Here is a 19,085-nt window from a genome sequence, read left to right as displayed (position 1 = left end):
TTATCCTTCTTTTCAATAACTTCTGTCGCTGGTTCAGAATGTTCTGGTTCTTCGCTTACTTGTGCTGCTTTTACTATTTCCTCGACAGCGTCGATTGCCTTCTTCTCAGCAACTTCAGTTGTTAGTTCCGATGGTTCTGGTTTTTCTTCGGTAACAGCTTCTTCCACGAATTCTGCTTTAGCTTCCGTTACGTCTTCCTGAACCTCGTCAACCTTTTCCTCAACAACTTCGATGACCTTCTTTTCAATTACCTCTGTCGCTGGTTCAGAGGGCTCTGGTGCTTCACTTACTTTTACTGCTTCTACCCTTTCCTCGACAGTCTCGATTGCCTTTTTCTCAACAACTTCAGTTGTTAATTCCGATGGTTCTGGTTTTTCTTCGGTAACAGCTTCTTCCACGAATTCTGCATTAGCTTCCGTTACGTCTTCATGAACCTCGTCAACCTTTTCCTCAACAACTTCGATGACCTTCTTTTCAATTACCTCTGTCGCTGGTTCAGAGGGCTCTGGTGCTTCACGTACTTTTACTGCTTCTACCTCTTCCTGGACAGCATCGATTGCCTGCTTCTCAGCAACTTTAGTTGTTAGTTCCGATGGTTCTGGTTTTTCTTCGGTAACAGCTTCTTCCACGAATTCTGCTTTAGCTTCCGTTACGTCTTCCTGAATCTCGTCAACCTTTTCCTCAACAACTTCGATGACCTTCTTTTCAATTACCTCTGTCGCTGGTTCAGAGGGCTCTGGTGCTTCACTTACTTTTACTGCTTCTACCCTTTCCTCGACAGTCTCGATTGCCTTTTTCTCAACAACTTCAGTTGTTAATTCCGATGGTTCTGGTTTTTCTTTGGTAACAGCTTCTTCCACGAATTCTGCTTTAGCTTCCGTTACGTCTTCCTGAATCTCGTCAACCTTTTCCTCAACAACTTCGATGACCTTCTTTTCAATTACCTCTGTTGCTGGTTCAGAGGGCTCTGGTGCTTCACTTACTTTTACTGCTTCTACCTCTTCCTGGACAGCATCGATTGCCTTCTTCTCAGCAACTTTAGTTGTTAGTTCCGATGGTTCTGGTTTTTCTTCGGTAACAGCTTCTTCCACGAATTCTGCTTTAGCTTCAGTTACGTCTTCCTGAATCTCGTCAACCTTTTCCTCAACAACTTCGATGACCTTCTTTTCAATTACCTCTGTCGCTGGTTCAGAGGGCTCTGGTGCTTCACGTACTTTTACTGCTTCTACCTCTTCCTGGACAGCATCGATTGCCTTCTTCTCAGCAACTTTAGTTGTTAGTTCCGATGGTTCTGGTTTTTCTTCGGTAACAGCTTCTTCAACGAATTCTGCTTTAGCTTCCGTTACGTCTTCCTGAATCTCGTCAACCTTTTCCTCAACAACTTCGATGACCTTCTTTTCAATTACCTCTGTCGCTGGTTCAGAGGGTTCTGAACCAGCGCTGCGCTTTACTGCTATTACTTCTTCCTGGACAGCATCGATTGCCTTCTTCTCAGCAACTTCAGTTGTTAGTTCCGATGGTTCTGGTTTTTCTTCGGTAACAGCTTCTTCCACGAATTCTGCTTTAGCTTCCGTTACGTCTTCCTGAATCTCGTCAACCTTTTCCTCAACAACTTCGATGACCTTCTTTTCAATTACCTCTGTCGCTGGTTCAGAGGGCTCTGGTGCTTCACTTACTTTTACTGCTTCTACCTCTTCCTGGACAGCAGCGACGATTGCCTTCTTCTCAACTACGTCAGTTGCTATTTCCGATGACTCTGGTTTTTCTTCGGTAGCTGCTTCTTCAATGAAATCTGCTTCACCTTCCGTTACGTCTTCCTGAACCTCGTCAATCTTTTCCTCAACAACTTCGATAACCTTCTTTTCAATTACCTCTGTCGCTGGTTCAGAGGGCTCTGGTTCTTCACTAACTTGTACTGCTTCTACAATTTTCTGGAAAGCGTCGATTGCCTTCTTCTCAACAACTTCAGTTGCCAGTTCCGATGGTTCTGGTTTTAATGCGGTAGCTGTTTTTTCGACGAACTTTGCTGTAGCTTCCGTTACGTCTTTCTGAACCTCGTCAACCTTTTCCTCAACAACTTCGATAACTTTCTTTTTAACAACTTCTGTCGCTGGTTCAGAGGGCTCTTGTTCCCCACTGAGTTTTACTGCTTCTATCTTTTCCTCGACAGCATCGATTGCCTTCTTCTCAACAACTTTAGTTGCTAGTTTCGATAGTTCTAGTTTTTCTTCGTTAACTGCTTCTTCGACGAACTCGGTTGTTACTTCCATTACGCCTTTCACGATTTCGACATCCTTTTCCTTAATACCTTCGATAAGATTCTTTTCAACAACTTCTGACGCTTTTGCAGAGGGCTTTGGATCTTCACTGGCTTTTACTGCTGCTACTTTTTCCTCGACAGCGTCCATTGCCTTCTTTTCGACAACTTCAGTTGCTAGTTCCGATGGTTTTGGTTCTTCTTTGGTAATGTCCTGATGCTTTGTTGTTATTACTTCAATTGCTGTTTGTTGCTCCTGATCTGTTAACTTGCTTTCATCACTTGCTTGTGTATGTTGTGCCTTTGTGTAAGCTTTGGTTAATTCTATATGTTCAAATGCTGTCGTCTTATGTGTTTTCACTTTACCTAAGTCTGAGGCTTTTTGCATAATTTCGGTAGCCGAGGTAGCGATTGTTTCAACAACTTCGGTAGAAGATGTCTGTTTTTCATATGCACTTGGTTTATCATCAAAAAGGTTAAGAATGTTTTGGTCAAGTTTGGAAATTGTTGTCTTAGTTATTTCCAACTGTTTCAACGATTCTTTATGAGATACCACTTTGTCAGCTAAATTAGCGGCATTTGAATCCATTGATTCTGCAGCATGCGTAGTTCGATCGTCTCTCTCCACTGCATCAACTGGCTTTTTCTCAAATTTTGCCCTTAGCTCTTGAATATTTTGTGTTTTATACTCCTCGTCAAAGTCATGCTTATCGTAAGATTCCCTTTCCATCTCAGCTCTTTCTAGATTCTCCGATTCTACCGTAATTCGATCGGGCTCATCCTGGGCTTGCATATCAAGAGTAATGCCGACGTGGTTTAAAAACTCAACGCCAGCAACCACAGTTAGCTCGGTTGACTTCTTTTTTGGACTGCTTCGAATTGTAATATCTGTCTCTTTTTGTTTGTTTTCAAACATTTTAATAAGCTCATTAGTTTTGCGCATCATTAAATCTTCTCCTTGCGGTTCATCCTCAACAAGATCATCAACGTGCTTACGCCCAACTAGCTTTTCGCATACAGGTTCGTCTATTTGTGCCCTATCTATTGCTCTTTGTCTCTGCTCTTCTATTTGTCTTGCAGACTCTTGGCGTAAACCAATGCTCTGCACGCCATGTACAAGTTTGGATATTTTTTGTTCTACCTCACTAGACGTTTCTTCCCTTGTTACTTCCACAGGCTGAATAATTTGCGATTCTATATCTGAAACGTCGGCCGTCATTTTGATCTCCTGCTTAATTGGTGTTATCGGACGAATGCTACTTTCTGCCTGCTGACTAGTAGCCTTGCGTTCTACTTGCTCTACAGCTATGCGCTTTTCCAGCTGCTTAATAACTTCGTGCATAGGCGGAATCGATTGCGACAGCACGTTCGGCTCCACCGTCTCTTCTTCTCCAAAAAGCTTGCGTAGTTCAGTAATTTTACCAGAAGCTTTTTGTCTTTTAGGTGAATCTTGTTTGTCTACTTTATGGTGAAACTCTTCAAATTCGACCTTTTTCTTTGGGGAACTTTGAGCGCTGTGTGCTTTGTGACTCTGTTCCAGCATTTTTATCTTCGCCTTTACATCACCCGAGCCCCTGCGCCCCGTCAGCATCTCTTCGTCTGTCAACTTGCTAACGTCTCTCTTCAGTATAGATGTGATGGGGGCATCCAGTGGACTGTTGGACGCATCCTTCGTTTCCACGCGATCTGTGAGTGTCGCTGCTTCGGACGTATCCATCGCAACCGACAACGACGGTTCCTCGAAATCCATCGGACTAGTACCAGTGTTCGAAAAGTGCACGTCATCATCGGCCATTTGAAAGTCAGCAGTAATGTCTGTTTCATCTGGTTGAATCGGACTTAAACCGGCGTCGGTAAGCTCTAGCTCTTCGATTTCAACATCGACCGCTGTGTCGGTGATGATGCTAACTTTTTTGTTCTTTTCCTCGGCTGACGAAGATGCTAAACCTGGCGAAGTCATCGTTTCAGTGAATCCTTTCGTTAACGAAATTCCCGTATCGGTGACATGCTGCGACACGCTTGCCTCAGTTATTGGCGATCCACTGCTTGAGTCGAAACTTCCAAACAGATAAACACTCTTTTTCTTGGAGAATGATACTGCATCGTCCCTCTTGCGCTCAGTCTGTTCCGAGTCAGGATCGTCTATCAACTTGAACTGTTTGTAACGTTTTCCATTGCTAACTTCCTTTAATTCTCCGCCGCTGGTGCATATCTCTGCCGTCTTTTCACGGCCGTCCTTGGATGTATGCGTCGTTGTTAGACTAATTGTTGACTGCGAGCTAATCGATATTTCCACGTCTTTGTGCCCGTACACCGTCAGACGGCTTTCCGTGATCGCGGAAGTGTCCGACGTTTTGATCTCTTTGCGTCCAATCACCAGCTTGATTGCGGGCGAATCACCTCGCCCATAGCGACCGCTATGCACGCTATCCGGCGATTCTACTATCTCGCTCATCGGCGAGGTCCCTTGGTGAGAGAATCCCTCCTGTTTTGTGGTCTTTTCAAATGTAATCGTCTTGTGGGCTTTCGCTGCGTTTGTTGTCGAAGTAGACGTCGCCGTCGTTCTGGTGGTCGTCGCGTCTATGTCTAGGTCAAGATTAAAGTGTTTTCGCGAAGATTTGATTTCACGCCCCTCGTCAACCGTGACCTTTCCTTCGTGAAGCTGAGCTAGCTTCCGCCCATCGCCCATGTCAGTCGACAGCGGACTGAGCGTGTCCAAATCCTCGAACGATGCAAGCGCCACACCGGCAGACGTTGCAGCATCCCGTATCGGTGTGGACGTTCTGCCCAAGCTAGACCGTTGGCTGGGCGGACCAGTCGCATCCGGTGTATCCAACCAATGGTACTCGCGGAATGCTTCGAAATCGGTCGAGGACATGTCGTCTGGTACGGAGGAATTTGCATCGTCTGTGGTGCATTCACGTTTGTATGTGTATGTTTTTTGGGGAGGGAAGATCATGGTATGTTCACGTCATGGACAAGATTTGCAATTGCCGACGGATATTTCGATGGTTTGTCAATTTGGTTCACCCGCGCATGTTATGTGTGTGTTATCGACAAATCCATCACGTTTGAACATTGAATGCAGCGTGTAATTAATCATAACAATTTAATAAGGATCAGAGGAAAAATGTGTTGTAGATATTGTTTTGCGACATTAGATGGACTGCGTCACGGGTGAAGAATGCATGAGCTGAGCGAAAAAGATTGGTTTGCATGAGATAACGAGGAATAGCCTTGGAATAATACTGTTTAAAATAAAAGAATCTTCGTAACTACCAGCGGTTTGACTTTGCTGAACTTGCCAGTAATTTAAGGAGCATCAAGGAATCGGAACTATGTGTCTTTTGACCGGTACTGATAACTTCGGTAAATTTCATGAATACCCGAAAACATGTTTATCTATCGTTTGTGTACGTGTATGGTTTGATGTTGTATGGTGGGGTAGCAATGTGCTGTTACTTTCAATTTAGCACCAGTTTACGTACATGCGAAACAACACGTACAAAATGTGAATATAGAATTATGTTTTGTCACTTCTCTGTAAAGCTAACTGTTTTAGATCTATGAAAAAGATGTCATTGGTTGAATAGGAAGGAATATTGTTTAGCAGTTAAAGCTTTAAGTTTTGAGCAAAACCAAGAGCATGAAATTTTGAAGGACTCCGAAATAAAGCTCTATGAGGCCGGACCAAACTAGATTCGCTAGCTTTTATAGAACGAAGTTCGTCTTAAGGGAAATCTAACGAAAAACGGCTTCAAAATTTCGAACTCATTGTTTTGCAATGCGCGAAAGTGCAATAAAGTAAAAAAATAGGAATAGGAATGAAGGAATTCAAGCTTCACTAAAATTGCCTTCCAATGTAAGAACCAATAATACGCATCAAGATAAATGGAGCCAATTAACAAAAACATTAATGACACCAATAGATAAAATGTAACTGCATAAAATCAAAAAAGAACATCGACACCAAGACAACAAAAACTAACAAAAGATTTTCCACTAAGTTTACACTGATTGATACGTCCGACAGATCAATTTATAGTTACACACGTGGCAGTTAGTTGCCATACCTAGCAACAATTGAGTCACCCAACAGAAAAAAACACATATAGACCTCAACACATCAAAACCATTCTTACAGAAACTAATTCCATCACTTGGGTACCACAGAGGTACATCAGCACATTGTATTTCTGTTCCACAAACCTTCTACAAAAGAAAAGTCTATCCACTAACGTAACGATGAATGCCTTGCAAGTGCCTTTGCGATCTCCATGTTTTAATATCGATTTTGCGCTTACCTTAGAGCAGAATTATCAGAAAACGAGATATACTTAGATCAGTGAGGGGCCGAAAGGTAATTTCACGGATTGCCAATAGCAAGCAGCCGATGAAACATTCACTGTCTGACGAAACAATCACAGCGATGTTTGGAAATAAGTAGCACCGTTTCTCTCACTGAGCCCGTGTCACTAAAACTTGTCGTAACAATTTTTCTATGAAGCACCGTGTCGTTGAAAGATTCAAACGAAACTAACGGTTTGCCTGGTTGGATAGTCCCACTTACACTGTGTGGCGTTGCGACATTTCAGGTCGCGCCGCAAACATACCGCACTTCCGCGTGCTGATTTTCGTAAGAGGATTAGAGGAACGAAGATAATATTCTCCACGTACGGTCACCGCGTTTCGCAGGAGCTCGCCGTAGCGGCAGGCGGGCTTCACTCATCGCGAAGCCCTACACTGTACAAAGTGTGTTGTGCAACCAGCTCCCCAAGGACACATTGGTTGTGACCGAAATCGATTCTGCGTGGTCAGAAATGAGCACACTGGAGTGAAGTAATAACGGAAAGTTTGTTTCTGTTGCTGCCGCTCCCGATGGGAGTCCTAGTGCCACATGGGGATCGAGCAGTTTGCGTGTGCCTTGAATAAGATTAACGTTTTAGCCATTTTATTTTCATACAGGCCAACATACGCAGAGTTGGTCTTCGATCCGTTCGTGTGTTGTTGCTCTATAGCTACCTGTACGCAGTTGTTCATGCAGCTCAGGTCTATCAACTTACATGGACATCAACTGTTAGGTACGCCACAGTTCCCCAATTCCTTTAGAAATAGGGCAGCAGGAACATGGCCGAAAAAGTGTTTCAAACCCACTCAAGCCTTTCCAGTGAAATGAATTCCTAAACAACCATTTACAGTAGAATGCTCACTACTTGCTAACTGTCAATGCTGCCTCTATTAGTACAGCGGATGCCACTACTAAATAAAGGTTTTACGAATCCCTGGAAAACAACTAATTTGGCGGTTTAATGAACTAAATCCATTCCTCCTATCTCCAACAACATCAGTATACGTATTTCAATCAGTGTTTCACGCCGATCAGTAGTTCAATCTCTTACTGCAAGCCTACTCCAATTATGACGAGACAATGCAAGTCGAAAGTATCGATATAAATACAGATGTTGAAAGTGGCACACTGGTGCGTCGTGTTCATGTGACTGTATGCGTATGTATGTGTACAAATGTATGGATAGTGTGTTTGTAGCGAACGATAGAAGAGCGAGGATCAATGCAGTGCGCGCGAGGTACGTGATTTAATTGGTACAATACGAAAGAGTATTGGTTGCCAAAATGATTACTTTCATGCCTGCACGCGTCACTTAAAACAACAAAGAAAACAAACAAACTTATTACCGAAACAAAAGAAGGCTTAGTAGAGGGCTAGTCAAATGTTGAAGAAGATGCTTCTCAAGTACAACAGTTAGATGCTGCAGCCTGTTCAGCCGCCACAGAGACCAAACGCTGGGATTGAAGTGGGGGGGGACTCGTAAAATGCTGAGAGATGTTTGGAAAAATTCGAAGACCGAGGAAAAAGGGGCTAGTTGCAGTTATCAGAACCAATGGCTGCGAACTACGCAATAGCGCCGAGTCTTACGAATGTGCAATTCGATTCGTGAAAGGCAGAAGAGGTTTCGACAAGAAATGCTAATTTGTGTTATTCTGTTCTTTTGCAATACCGATCTACCACTCACACACGTAGTGAGCATTTAACGTTTGGGTGTTTGAGTTGAATTTTCTCCACCGAAGTAGGTCTGTTGCGGAAGAATGGTTGAGTTGCGGAAGAAACCACCGGATGAGCACGCGAATTGATGCAATGGTCGTATAGTGGAATGTTGGTTCGATGAGTATTTTTGATGTGAGAAGAGGTAGCAAGCCTTACAACGGACCGTAGACACGAGCGTAGCCACGAGCTCATCGAACAATGCTGGTAATTGGTAATGGTAATGGTGAAAACTGACCAGTGACCTAGGCATAAAAAAGCGATTCCGCGGGTTTCATCTATTGTGAACTTAAAATTACAAATCCGATCACAAATGAACTAGTTTTAGGAAAAAGAAAACGAAAACAGACAGTAGAAAACAAAGGTGGTTTAACACTATTTGCAAAGAATTCTAACAAGTACACAAATTTAAAGAGCTTTACGTGACTACAAGAATTCAACGAATATATGAATTCTAGTTGGAAAACTTAGCTTATCCGAATTGCGTCTCAATAGATATAGAAACGAGTAGCATGATAACATACGTTGCTGAGTCTTCAGAAACAATAGAACGCTGAATGTGTAGAAACTGATGAATCGTCTAGCATAAAACAACGAAAATGTTAAACAGTGCCCAATTGAAGATTTGCAACCAGTGAACCGCTAGCTACCAACCGGAGAGAACACAAATGAAAAGCACAATGCAATTTCCGGAAAGAAAAGGGTTGTGAATAAGCCGGTTCCAATCATGAAAATGATATGTTCGTTTTGTTCTGTAGGTGATGAATACACAAATATATATTTATACCGCCAATCGAGGTACACCACAATAGCTGAAGAAATCGAGTGTGAGTAAAACAACATGTTTCTTGGATACGTTTGAAAAAATTATACAACCCTCGAAACAGAAAGGAATAACAGAAAAAAGAAGGAAACAAGTCACACAAGCAGTTCGCAATAAACCGAATGGAAACGTAAGGAATCACCATCATAAGAAAGTATACTTAGAGTATGCAGAGGGATGCAAGCTGGGGATCATAGAGTTAAAATAGATGAGGTCTTTGCTAGCTTCATTGATGCTCTGGCCTCCCTGGCAATGTGCATTCTCCCAAAATTGAACACGTGTAACTTGGTGTGAAGTTATGAAAACTTGTTACGCATAAAACCATTTCCCGTTTTTTTCTATCACTGCTTCCCTCATGGAACAAACATTGCATGGGTATGAATAGCACAATCGTAACGCCACCTACCTTTCCACTTCTCCTGATCCTGCTCTTCGTCTTCCGCAAGGCTTTCGTTTTCATCGTAACGGCTCGAGACGTGCCCTTCCGAAACATATTCCGGCATCGGGTAAGCCGATTTGTCGAATTGTTCTGCAAGCAAAACATCGTTCCGCTTAGAAATGGGCTTATACCTCACAACTGCGACCGGGCACGGCTGAGCAAGACAAACCTTCTTCCGAGCGACTGAGGTCCAGAGTGCCGACCGTAACGTCAGCGGACTGCAGCTGCTGTACCTTGTCGTGAGCCTCTTCGATAATTTCATCGATGAAATCGTCCGGTGTGACCGCACGATGATCCTTGGTTATTATCTCGGTTAGTTCGCGGTCACACTTACTCGTGGCTCGAATCACTTCCTCGTCATCGTCCCGCAAAATGGCATCATCCGGCTCACTGCCCACCCTGTCCCAGAACTTAACTTCACTGACGGTTCCGTCGGTGGGCCCACGGTGGCTGCTCTGCTCTGCTAGCGATTTCTGGCAAATGACCGTTTCACAAGAATCGCTTGAAATCTGCTCCGACACTTTGCGGTCTTTGAAGATCGGTATCTTAGATAAGCTGGCACTGTCTGGTTCTGGAGATTTTACTGGTGTCACGTCAGGTTTGCCCGCGGGCTTGGGCACACCAAAGCGAGGAATTTTGGAAACCGTTGCTTCCATTTGTTCGGCAGCTGATTGTGTATTTTCTACGTCAAACACTAGCTTCTGTTCGGTTTCTATGGATTCGTTTGCAAGCTTCGGCGGCTGCTTCGATTTGTTGACTTCTGATGTTTTTGGTTCGACTGGTGACTTTAATTGATCGAAAGGTGTCGTAGATACGGGTGCTTCAGCTTCCGAATGATCTTTCGCGTCCGGACTAGCCTTCTTTGATGGCACCGGTATTTTTGATGTTATTTCCTGGGAAATCGTTCGCGAGACCGTCTCCGTCACAGCCGGTGTTTCCACCGATTCTGCGGACACCTTCTTCTCGGTTCGACGCAGTTCCTCTTCCTTCTCGACAATTTTTTCGCTGACCATATCTTCCCCTTGACGAACTGCGGTCTCCACGGTGGATACCGCTGTTCCACTCAGCTCAGCCAAAGTTCCCGACGGATCCGAGCTCGTAGTTTCTCGCCGTACACCGTCGAAACTTTCCACCGTATAGGCTTCCGTCGATGACTCAAGCGGAGCACTACCCTTGTCACCTGCTACGATTTCCTTCAGGTGGGCTTCTGCCATTTTGTCCGAGCTTTCCTTGACCTCCCGGTGTACATCACGCTTCTCCACGACCGGTTCCTCATTACGCTGCTCGCGCACGACCGATTCCACCTTGCGGTCCACGAAACTGCTACTCTCGGCGCTGCGGGCAACAAATTCTTCGCGCACCAGCCCCCTATCATCCTTGCCCGTGGTGGCGTAGTCGACAGACTGTGTCAATTTGGATCCAGCATCGAGGACGGTTGCTGCGGACTTTGCTGCAACCTTAGTGAGCGTTTCTTCCACCTTACTCACGGTTTCGGATTTGAATTGTTGTGAGAAGCTTTCTTCCGTCGTCGTGGTCACTTGCTGCACATGCCGTGCCTCTGACATCGAAGAAGGCTCGGAGTCTTGTTCCCTCCATCGCGCATCCTCCACAACCGGCTGGCCGTCGCTGCTCGCAGGGTCGTCCGAGAAGCTTTCTTTTTCGTGCGCAAAAGACACCCCATGGTGATGAGTTTTGATCTGCTCGAACTTCGTAGTGTCCTGTTGCGATGTCGTTTTCGACAATTCGTCCACGGTGCGCTGCTCTTGACTGGTGGTGACTTCCTTCCGAGCAATCAACTCACTTTCGGAGTCTTCGGACATCTGCGCCGATCGAGCCGCATGCTCCTCAACAGCCTGTTTCAACTCCTTCCGGTGTTCCTCGTTCCACGAGTCGCGCGCACTGCTCGTGTCCGTAGACGAGTGCTTGCTGCCAACTAGGGTTTCAGTCTTGGTTTTGGTTTCGAAAGAACTGATTCGCTGCTTGACGTCCTTGATCGATTCCTCGACGATGCCATGCAACTCTTCCGGCTCCTTTGTCAGGCTGGTACGTTTGGCCGGAACAGGAGCACGCTCTCGCGGAACTGGCGACACCACCTCGTTGGACGACTGGCGCCACTGCTGCTTTTCGGAATCCACTTGCACTGCCTCGGGAAGACTCTCCTCCGGTTTTTTCTTCAACTCCTCCACAACGCGTGGTGAAGATGAAACACTCTTGACCGTAACGACGTCGGATCCCAGCTGTTCGAGGACTTCAGACTTGTGCTCAAACTCCTCCACGTTCTTGAGTGTCGTTTTGAACTTATCCTGCAGCTCCTGGTCGAACTCATCCTTCCTCACCGTAGGGCCATCCTTCACGACGGCCGTTTTCAGCTTGACCACTGGCTCCGGCATGGTGGCCGATTTGTACGTGTTGTCGATCGGTTTCTGCATCAGAATTTCTTCCTCGTGCCGCGCCCGCGTATCGTCTATGACACTTTGCCGCTTGATGGTGATGATCTCCTCGACTAGCTCTTTCTTCTGGGTGGATGCCGGTATCGAACGGTCGGCCGACAGCCGCTTCTCGATTTGTTTACGCCGCTCCGCCACCGTTTTCTTCACCAGCTCTTCCTCCGATTCCTCCGACTCCTCGACGGTTTTCTCCTCCACCGAGTATTTGGTGGATTCCTTTTTCGAGAGGCGATCTGTTGAGAGTGCAAGCAAACGTAACGGTGAGCAGTCATCGGGCAGAAATAAACCACACCAACATTCCCCCAACAAACACACATCGCTAGCTTACCGTCTTTTTGTGCCATCTTTGATATGGAATCCGTCTCGGTGAGTATCTCTGCAGCGGAGTCGACACTGCGTTTGCCGATAGAAAAGGAAGTTTTGTTGCGCATAGTAACGGTGGTCGTGGTGCCGGTGGTGGTGGCACTGCGTATGCACCGGTCCACGATATCGTCCCGATGGATGGTGCGCAGTCCGTTCTCCAAGATGTTGAAGTCGTTGTTTGGTTTGGATTGGAACTGCTTCAGCATCGCCTGTGCCTGCTGAGCCGTGCTGGTCGGGATCTGGGCAATGATGTTCTCCACGTCCGTCTCGCTTACGCCGATTTCTGGTGCGAGTCTGATCCAATCCTCCCCGAGCAGGTTCGAAATGTCTACGACGCGCAGCTCGCCCAGGTAGTTCTGGTCGTCAACCAGCAGCTGCCGAGGCGGGGCCACGGCTCGCGATCGACCGACGCGCAGCAATATCTCGTGCGAGTCCTGAATGGTGGTCGTGTGCTCCGGTATGATCGTTTCCGGGAGCACAATGTTCAGTATGCAGATCGGCTGCTGCGGCGGTTCACCCTTGGCAATCTTGGGCTCGCGCATGAACAGCGTGCGCCCAACGATGTCCGCGTGTTGGTCCTTCACCCGCACCGCGAATGGTAGTCGGTTCTCCCGGAACGCCTTGAACGGCAGGCTCAGCTGCTCGCCCGACTTCGTGACCGGCACCAGGTTTCCGGCCAACTCGATGTACTGCGGTTTGTCCTCCAGCACCTCGACGTCTCGGCTTTTGGCGACCTCGGTAAAGTGCTCCTGATGCTCGAGCGTTTTGTCCTCACGGTCGTCTGTCATGCAGAAGACCCGGAGACGCGCCTCCAGCGGATCGGTGCGCTTAGCGAACACAACAAACTTGGCCATAAACGGCACGTGTATGGCCTCTCTGTGATGGAAGATCGAAACGGTTAGGGTCGTCGTACGCCGTCGTACCCACACCAGAGTCCCGAGCCAGAGTTGCCTCCGATAGGCAGAAACTTACTTGTAGAGCTCGGTTGCCATCTTCGTCGCATCGGCTATGTTACGGCAGTCCATCAGCCAGAACCGGGCCGATACGGTCGTAGTGAACGACACGCAATCGTTCACGAACGTTAGCGGCGTCGATCCGGTCACATCCTCCCACTGAGCACGGGTCGTGCCACCTAAATTGTCATTGTACACGTGTATAGTTTTGCGGGTTGTTTTCAGTAGTATATGGTTTGGTTTCGCACAATTTGTTTTCCGTTTTTTTATGTTTCGATCGATTTCGGCGTGTGCATGTGAACAGTGCATATTACATGGTGTATGGTGTATTTTTGTGTGTAGGTTGTATACACAAGTGTGTGTGTATATTGTGTATGTGTGTGTGTGTGTGTGTGTGTGTTTGTGTATGTGTAATGAAAAAGTAAAAACGAAACAAGAAGCGAAACATGAGCTCGAACAATCAGCAAACAGCATTCCTGCTCACGAAACCGCGGAACACAAGCGGCACGAACGAAATAGAGAAACGTTTCGAGAAGCAATAGACGATATCGAAAGCACTCGGTCGATCTCTTTCGATCGATACGATTGTATAAAACTGTGTTTATACAATTCGTAGCATTCGTAGAAGGCAGTTCAATCGAAGGAGCTCGGCTTCGCGTAGCGCCAAGCAGGGAAAATCTAAACAGATCGGAAAGATTGGTTCATCGATTGCAAGTAACCATGCGCGGCTATACGTCTCGGTGCGTTTCCAATCGGGTTCTAGTTCGTTTTTGGAGTTCCCTTCAAAGAGTTCTGGAAGTCGGAAAGCACTGTGATGCGCACTGAGCAATGAATCAAATTCAAAGTAACACCACACAACAAAATTGCATTGAATTTAATTGATCGATTGAACAATTAAGGATAACGCAAAAAGCGGTGTACAAATTAAAAAACAAGAAAAAGAATGAGGATAGTTCAAAGGAACAATAAATTAATGTCACCGATACACGAAAACGAAGAATAACGAAATTGTCCAAGAATTAAAAATGCTCAAAAAGTATGACAATTAATGTTCGCGTAGTTCTTTCGTTGTTTGAACAAAACAGAGTATTGCAACGGCAGACGTAAATTCAAAAAACCAGGTAATCCTCCACGCTTAAAGGCTAAAACCAAAATGATTCGAAAGCTAAACTGTATCCAATAATCAGCCGTTTACATTGAACTGTATGAGATATGAATGTTAAGAAAGATAACCGTTCGAAACCATTACTATCCACCAATTTCTTCACTCGTCAACTGATGAGTACAACATGAAATCTACCTGATGTATATAGTAAAGAGTATACAACTGTGCGCAACTGTACAGCATTGCAACTATGCTCCTAATAGAGTGTATGAAAACCGCGAAAGACACGTTCGCGATTAAATGAGAATCGTATGAGGTGTGGACACAATTCGTTTAATGAAAATGTGTAACAGGGAACAACTAAACTGATGGCATTGGGAAAAAAAATAAACATGGCGCGAGTGAGGCCAAAGTAGCCAATGTTGAAGAGGTTCGTTACTTTATCGCTAGATGGTTAACTACAGTGAAGCCGTTACAAAAAAGTCAGAAAAAGAATTGATAAATAATACACGATGATTTGATCAATGGGATACAAAGATGCATAGCTACATTATGAATATCGGAGCAGGTGATGTCCTTTAGAAACGTGTGTTGTGCTTGTGGAATGAATAAAAGATATGCTTATGTAATAATGACTAAACCCGAAATCTGCTTCTCGTACTATGTCGTTGACAACTTCTCGGTTGAGCTCTCACTTGAAGCGTTCGACAAAATCCAATGCACAACGCGTTACATACTTCAGCACTGGCTTTTAGCAACGGTTTCAGAAAAGTTCTCCTGTGGGCAACTAACACGTTCGTCGTAGGGTAGTTTCCATTTTTTACGCCTTTTACTCGAAGGTTTAGCGTCCTCTTTTATAGCACAATTCGTATTGCATTTTGCATAAAACAAAAGTAATTCGTTACAACACAATGACAAAATAAAATGTTTAAAAACAACGCAAAACAAGAACACAATGTAAAAAGAGAACCAAAGCGACTGTATTCGAGAGAAACCTCAACTATTGCACGTGTTTTCGTAAAAAAGCAAACGCTCAAACTTTGCTAGCAAGGCGCCTTAGTTTGTGTGTAAAATTTCAAAATTAGCTTTGAAGTTAAATTTAGGAATAGGAAATTGGGGAACACTATTAGAATGATACGAAGGATGTACATTTTTCGGCGAAACACAACATCTATTATGTGTGACAATCAAACACTGATCGCGATAGGTCGTTCAGAAAGTATTCAAATCGGTCAGTTGCTTATCGATGGGACAACTTTCTTAGTTTTCAAATAATTGTGATTCCTTTTATAATTTTAAACAAAATCTCTAAAACGTATAAAAGGCCGGGCATTTGCACAAAGGTCGCTAAGTTTTTCACTGTATCAGAAAACGAACCCTTCTAGAAGGTTTTCCTGGGCAATTATCGAATGCGCAGAATTTGTTTGTTCTATGCTTCAGAAAGTATTCAACAATATCGTTAACTCAATCGGTGCAAGTTCTGAAAATTGTGAGTAGTTACTATACGTTCAACATTGGTGCTTTACGAGTGTGAGTAATAGTCATGGCTAATAAATTTAATTTCTAGAATAAACCATATTAAGATATTAAGTTTTCCTTGAAGCAAAAACATATGCTTAACATGTGACAGGAAAAACAGTATCTCACTTTCTGAGCAGATTGCTCAAACTTGTGTCAATGCAAAAGCTACGCAATAGAACATTGCCTATCACTTCTTGGCTCAGTATTCAGAAACATTTTGTAGTCTGTGCTTTCTGACAACATCTCCCTGCCTGAACCAAGAGGAATGCAATAAGCAAAACAATGGACAGAAACGATACACAAATAGGGCTGAACAATTCGGTCAATAAAAAAAAACCATCAAAAACAAAAACACTCTGCCAAAGAGAAAAAAAATAATGAACAAAACCAGAAACGGTGTTTAAAATCACACATTCTATAGAAGAAAAACACATTCCAACGAAGAAGAGAAAACACACCCAGAAAAATTAGAAAATGTTTGCGTAATCAGACCGTAAACGAAGGAACACATATTGCCAACTTATTCGAAACAAAAGTGGTAGTTGAATCAACGCAAATATTTTGAAACTCGCAAAATTTTACGATTTGCTCTATAGACATTTAACACTATTGAACCGTAGAAAAAATCGTTTCGTATAGCAAAAACCAGCAACGATAATCGGTTACAACAGTCGGGGAATTGCAAACAACTCAAAAAAATCGAAAGACGGAAAATATGTACCAAAGGGGGTCAACAAAATTGTATTTCAAATATTGGTAAAATACAAGCTGTGAAAGAGGATAATGTTCGGTAGCTTTTGAAGAAGATAAAACTTTGTAGATAAAAAGAGAAATAGAGACATACTGATGGATGAGCAGGATTAAGTGGGAAAAGAGAGAAAGCCGAATGGGGAAAAATTTATAGACAAATTTATGCAATAAACAAAATCAAACATTCTAATCGTCACAGCTCTTTTCAGTTTGGCATTGCTTTTAAATCTTTGTCCAAAAAAAACTGTAGTTTCCTCGAAAATAGGAGGATAATTCTGTTTGTTCTTTTTGTTTTGGTTTTGGTTTTGGTTTTGGTTTTGGTTTTGTTAGTTACCTTTCAGAGATCTTTTCCGAAACACACCTTCATGGTACGGCGCAATATGGGAATGCGTGCGGTAACAGGCATATTGTCGAGGCATTAGTACGAAATCGGAATAATGTTATTTATAAAAATTTGCATTTTTGGCTTCTTGATATCTGGGTTTATTTTTTTTATTTTTGTGTGACAGCCTAAACTAAAAACATGATGATCACCTTCCTAAATTTCTTAGTTGTAGCTACTGTTACAATCGTTAATCGTGAGTTGCAGACGTTATGGACAGGTAGAGATGATAAAAGGTGAAATTATTTCGTGAACAATCAATTAAAAATTTGACAAGGCTATTAATATGACGAAAGGGACTCAAACGGTCGTAGTAAATGATGTACAATGAAAAATTTCGAACAAACAGTGAAAACAGCTGTAAAACAGTTCGAGTCAAATAATGTTATAAAGTGAAGGATTTAGTTTTCCAAATATAGTTTGAGACAATGTTTGCCAAGTTCAACGAGTTCATACCTATCTTTCTTGATACAATAGAATATGAGATGAAAAATATGAAACACGCAATATTATAAGTAAACACTGAAGTGTGTAAATCACATATGAAAAATATCAAACGATGGGCAGATGGAACAACCAACACAGAAAACATACGTACAATCTAGCGTGACGGACGAATGAAAAATAAACATAACAACAATACCACTCGAACACACCGAATGAAACAGAATATGATAAAACACACGACATTCCGCCTTACAAGAAATCGCTTTTGAAATGATGTTAATATTTGAAAATGGTATGAAAGGCTACAAAATGAGCTCATGAAATTTGTTATAATTTGGTTTCGTAATTCATCGAGCAAACAGTATTGTGTCTGCTTGAAAACGAACCGTAAAAAACAGCGTATCTGAACTTGTACTTCGTTGCGTTGACCAAAAACAATCCAATTCAAGCCATTCGATGATATGTTTATGAAAACAATAATTACTCAACTAGTGAAATCATATATTTAAAAAATTGATGTTGATGAATATCTTGATTTCTCTTTAGGAATAGCTCTTTGGGTATTCATGAACTAGGAATACGTATGTATAATAATACAGGGTTACTTGATCATTTGTATGATGGTTAAAAAGTGTTTGAGTTCTGTCTATTTATGTGAGTCGGTAAACATTGAAAAATTTACTGTATGCGAAATAAATTTCGTGGTCCATATATTGTTTGTCGTCGTGGTATGTAGCAATAGTGGGATATGATGATCTAAACATAGCGTTTAAAGTAGTCTCTTTCGCACAGCAATAGTCAACGATGTTATTGGTTTAATGAATCTTGTGTACTAAAAGTTTGGCTATAGCATCTGCACTGTACACAGTAAAACTAATGCCAGTGATGGGTTTATTGGTTTAACGGGGTTCGTGGAAGGGTATTTGTACATACCGGTGATGGAGCACAGCAAACGAAGCGTCGGGGCGCTGCCAGAGTATTGATTTATCATTCCCTGGCTATGGGCCCTCGGGGCAGGCATACTCAGCGTGATTGCTTTGTGGAATTTACGACGTCTTGGTTCGACTGTTACTACCGGAGAAACGGCTACACCGCGACCCAGCAGTTTAGCCGTTAAATCAGGATCAATGGGTTGAGCCTACGATAAGTAAAGTAAGTTGTTGGTTAAAACACACATTGATTTCACTACAAGCGACAATTTGCACATTTGTGAAGTGGACACTGGAGTAGTTAGCAATAAGTCTAATGATCAGAGACGTACTAATGTCCCAGGGAATTTTGTAACGTTCTGTGTTATTTCGTTAAACTTACGTATTACATGACAATGTTTCATTATTTTTAGCATCACATTGGTGACCATCACATGTTGTGGAATGTAAAGCAGCACGAACAGTTTGGAAAATCCTCAATTCAACCGCATTTGAAAAAAAAATTTTCAACATTCGTTTCTGGCAAAGTCACTCAACTCTGGCACTAAGTCATGGCTTACCTTTCATTGTAACCTCCATTGTCCACTTCACAAACCACAAATACAGTT

The 19,085-nt window shown here is 43.4% G+C and overlaps 1 protein-coding gene across 1 annotated transcript in view; it reads right to left on the bottom strand.

The window, feature by feature from the left end:
• LOC128270436 (ankyrin-2-like) overlaps positions 1-17,138 on the bottom strand; it is a 63,982-nt gene extending 46,844 nt beyond the window's left edge. The window contains exons 1-6 of the mRNA XM_053007834.1: positions 17,054-17,138; positions 13,363-13,522; positions 12,356-13,266; positions 10,396-12,260; positions 9,750-10,311; positions 9,548-9,670 (exon numbers count right to left, since the gene is read on the bottom strand). Coding sequence (XP_052863794.1) covers positions 9,548-9,670; positions 9,750-10,311; positions 10,396-12,260; positions 12,356-13,266; positions 13,363-13,522; positions 17,054-17,138 — 3,706 coding nt within the window. The remainder of the gene's footprint in view (positions 1-9,547; positions 9,671-9,749; positions 10,312-10,395; positions 12,261-12,355; positions 13,267-13,362; positions 13,523-17,053) is intronic.
• Between the last annotated feature and the right edge of the window lie 1,947 nt (positions 17,139-19,085).

This window comes from Anopheles cruzii, chromosome 3 (genome assembly GCF_943734635.1).
Source record: "Anopheles cruzii chromosome 3, idAnoCruzAS_RS32_06, whole genome shotgun sequence".
NCBI classification, from domain to species: domain Eukaryota; kingdom Metazoa; phylum Arthropoda; class Insecta; order Diptera; family Culicidae; genus Anopheles; species Anopheles cruzii.
The sequence above is the reverse complement of the archived record's forward strand: the minus strand, read 5'-3'. Positions and strand labels throughout refer to the sequence as shown.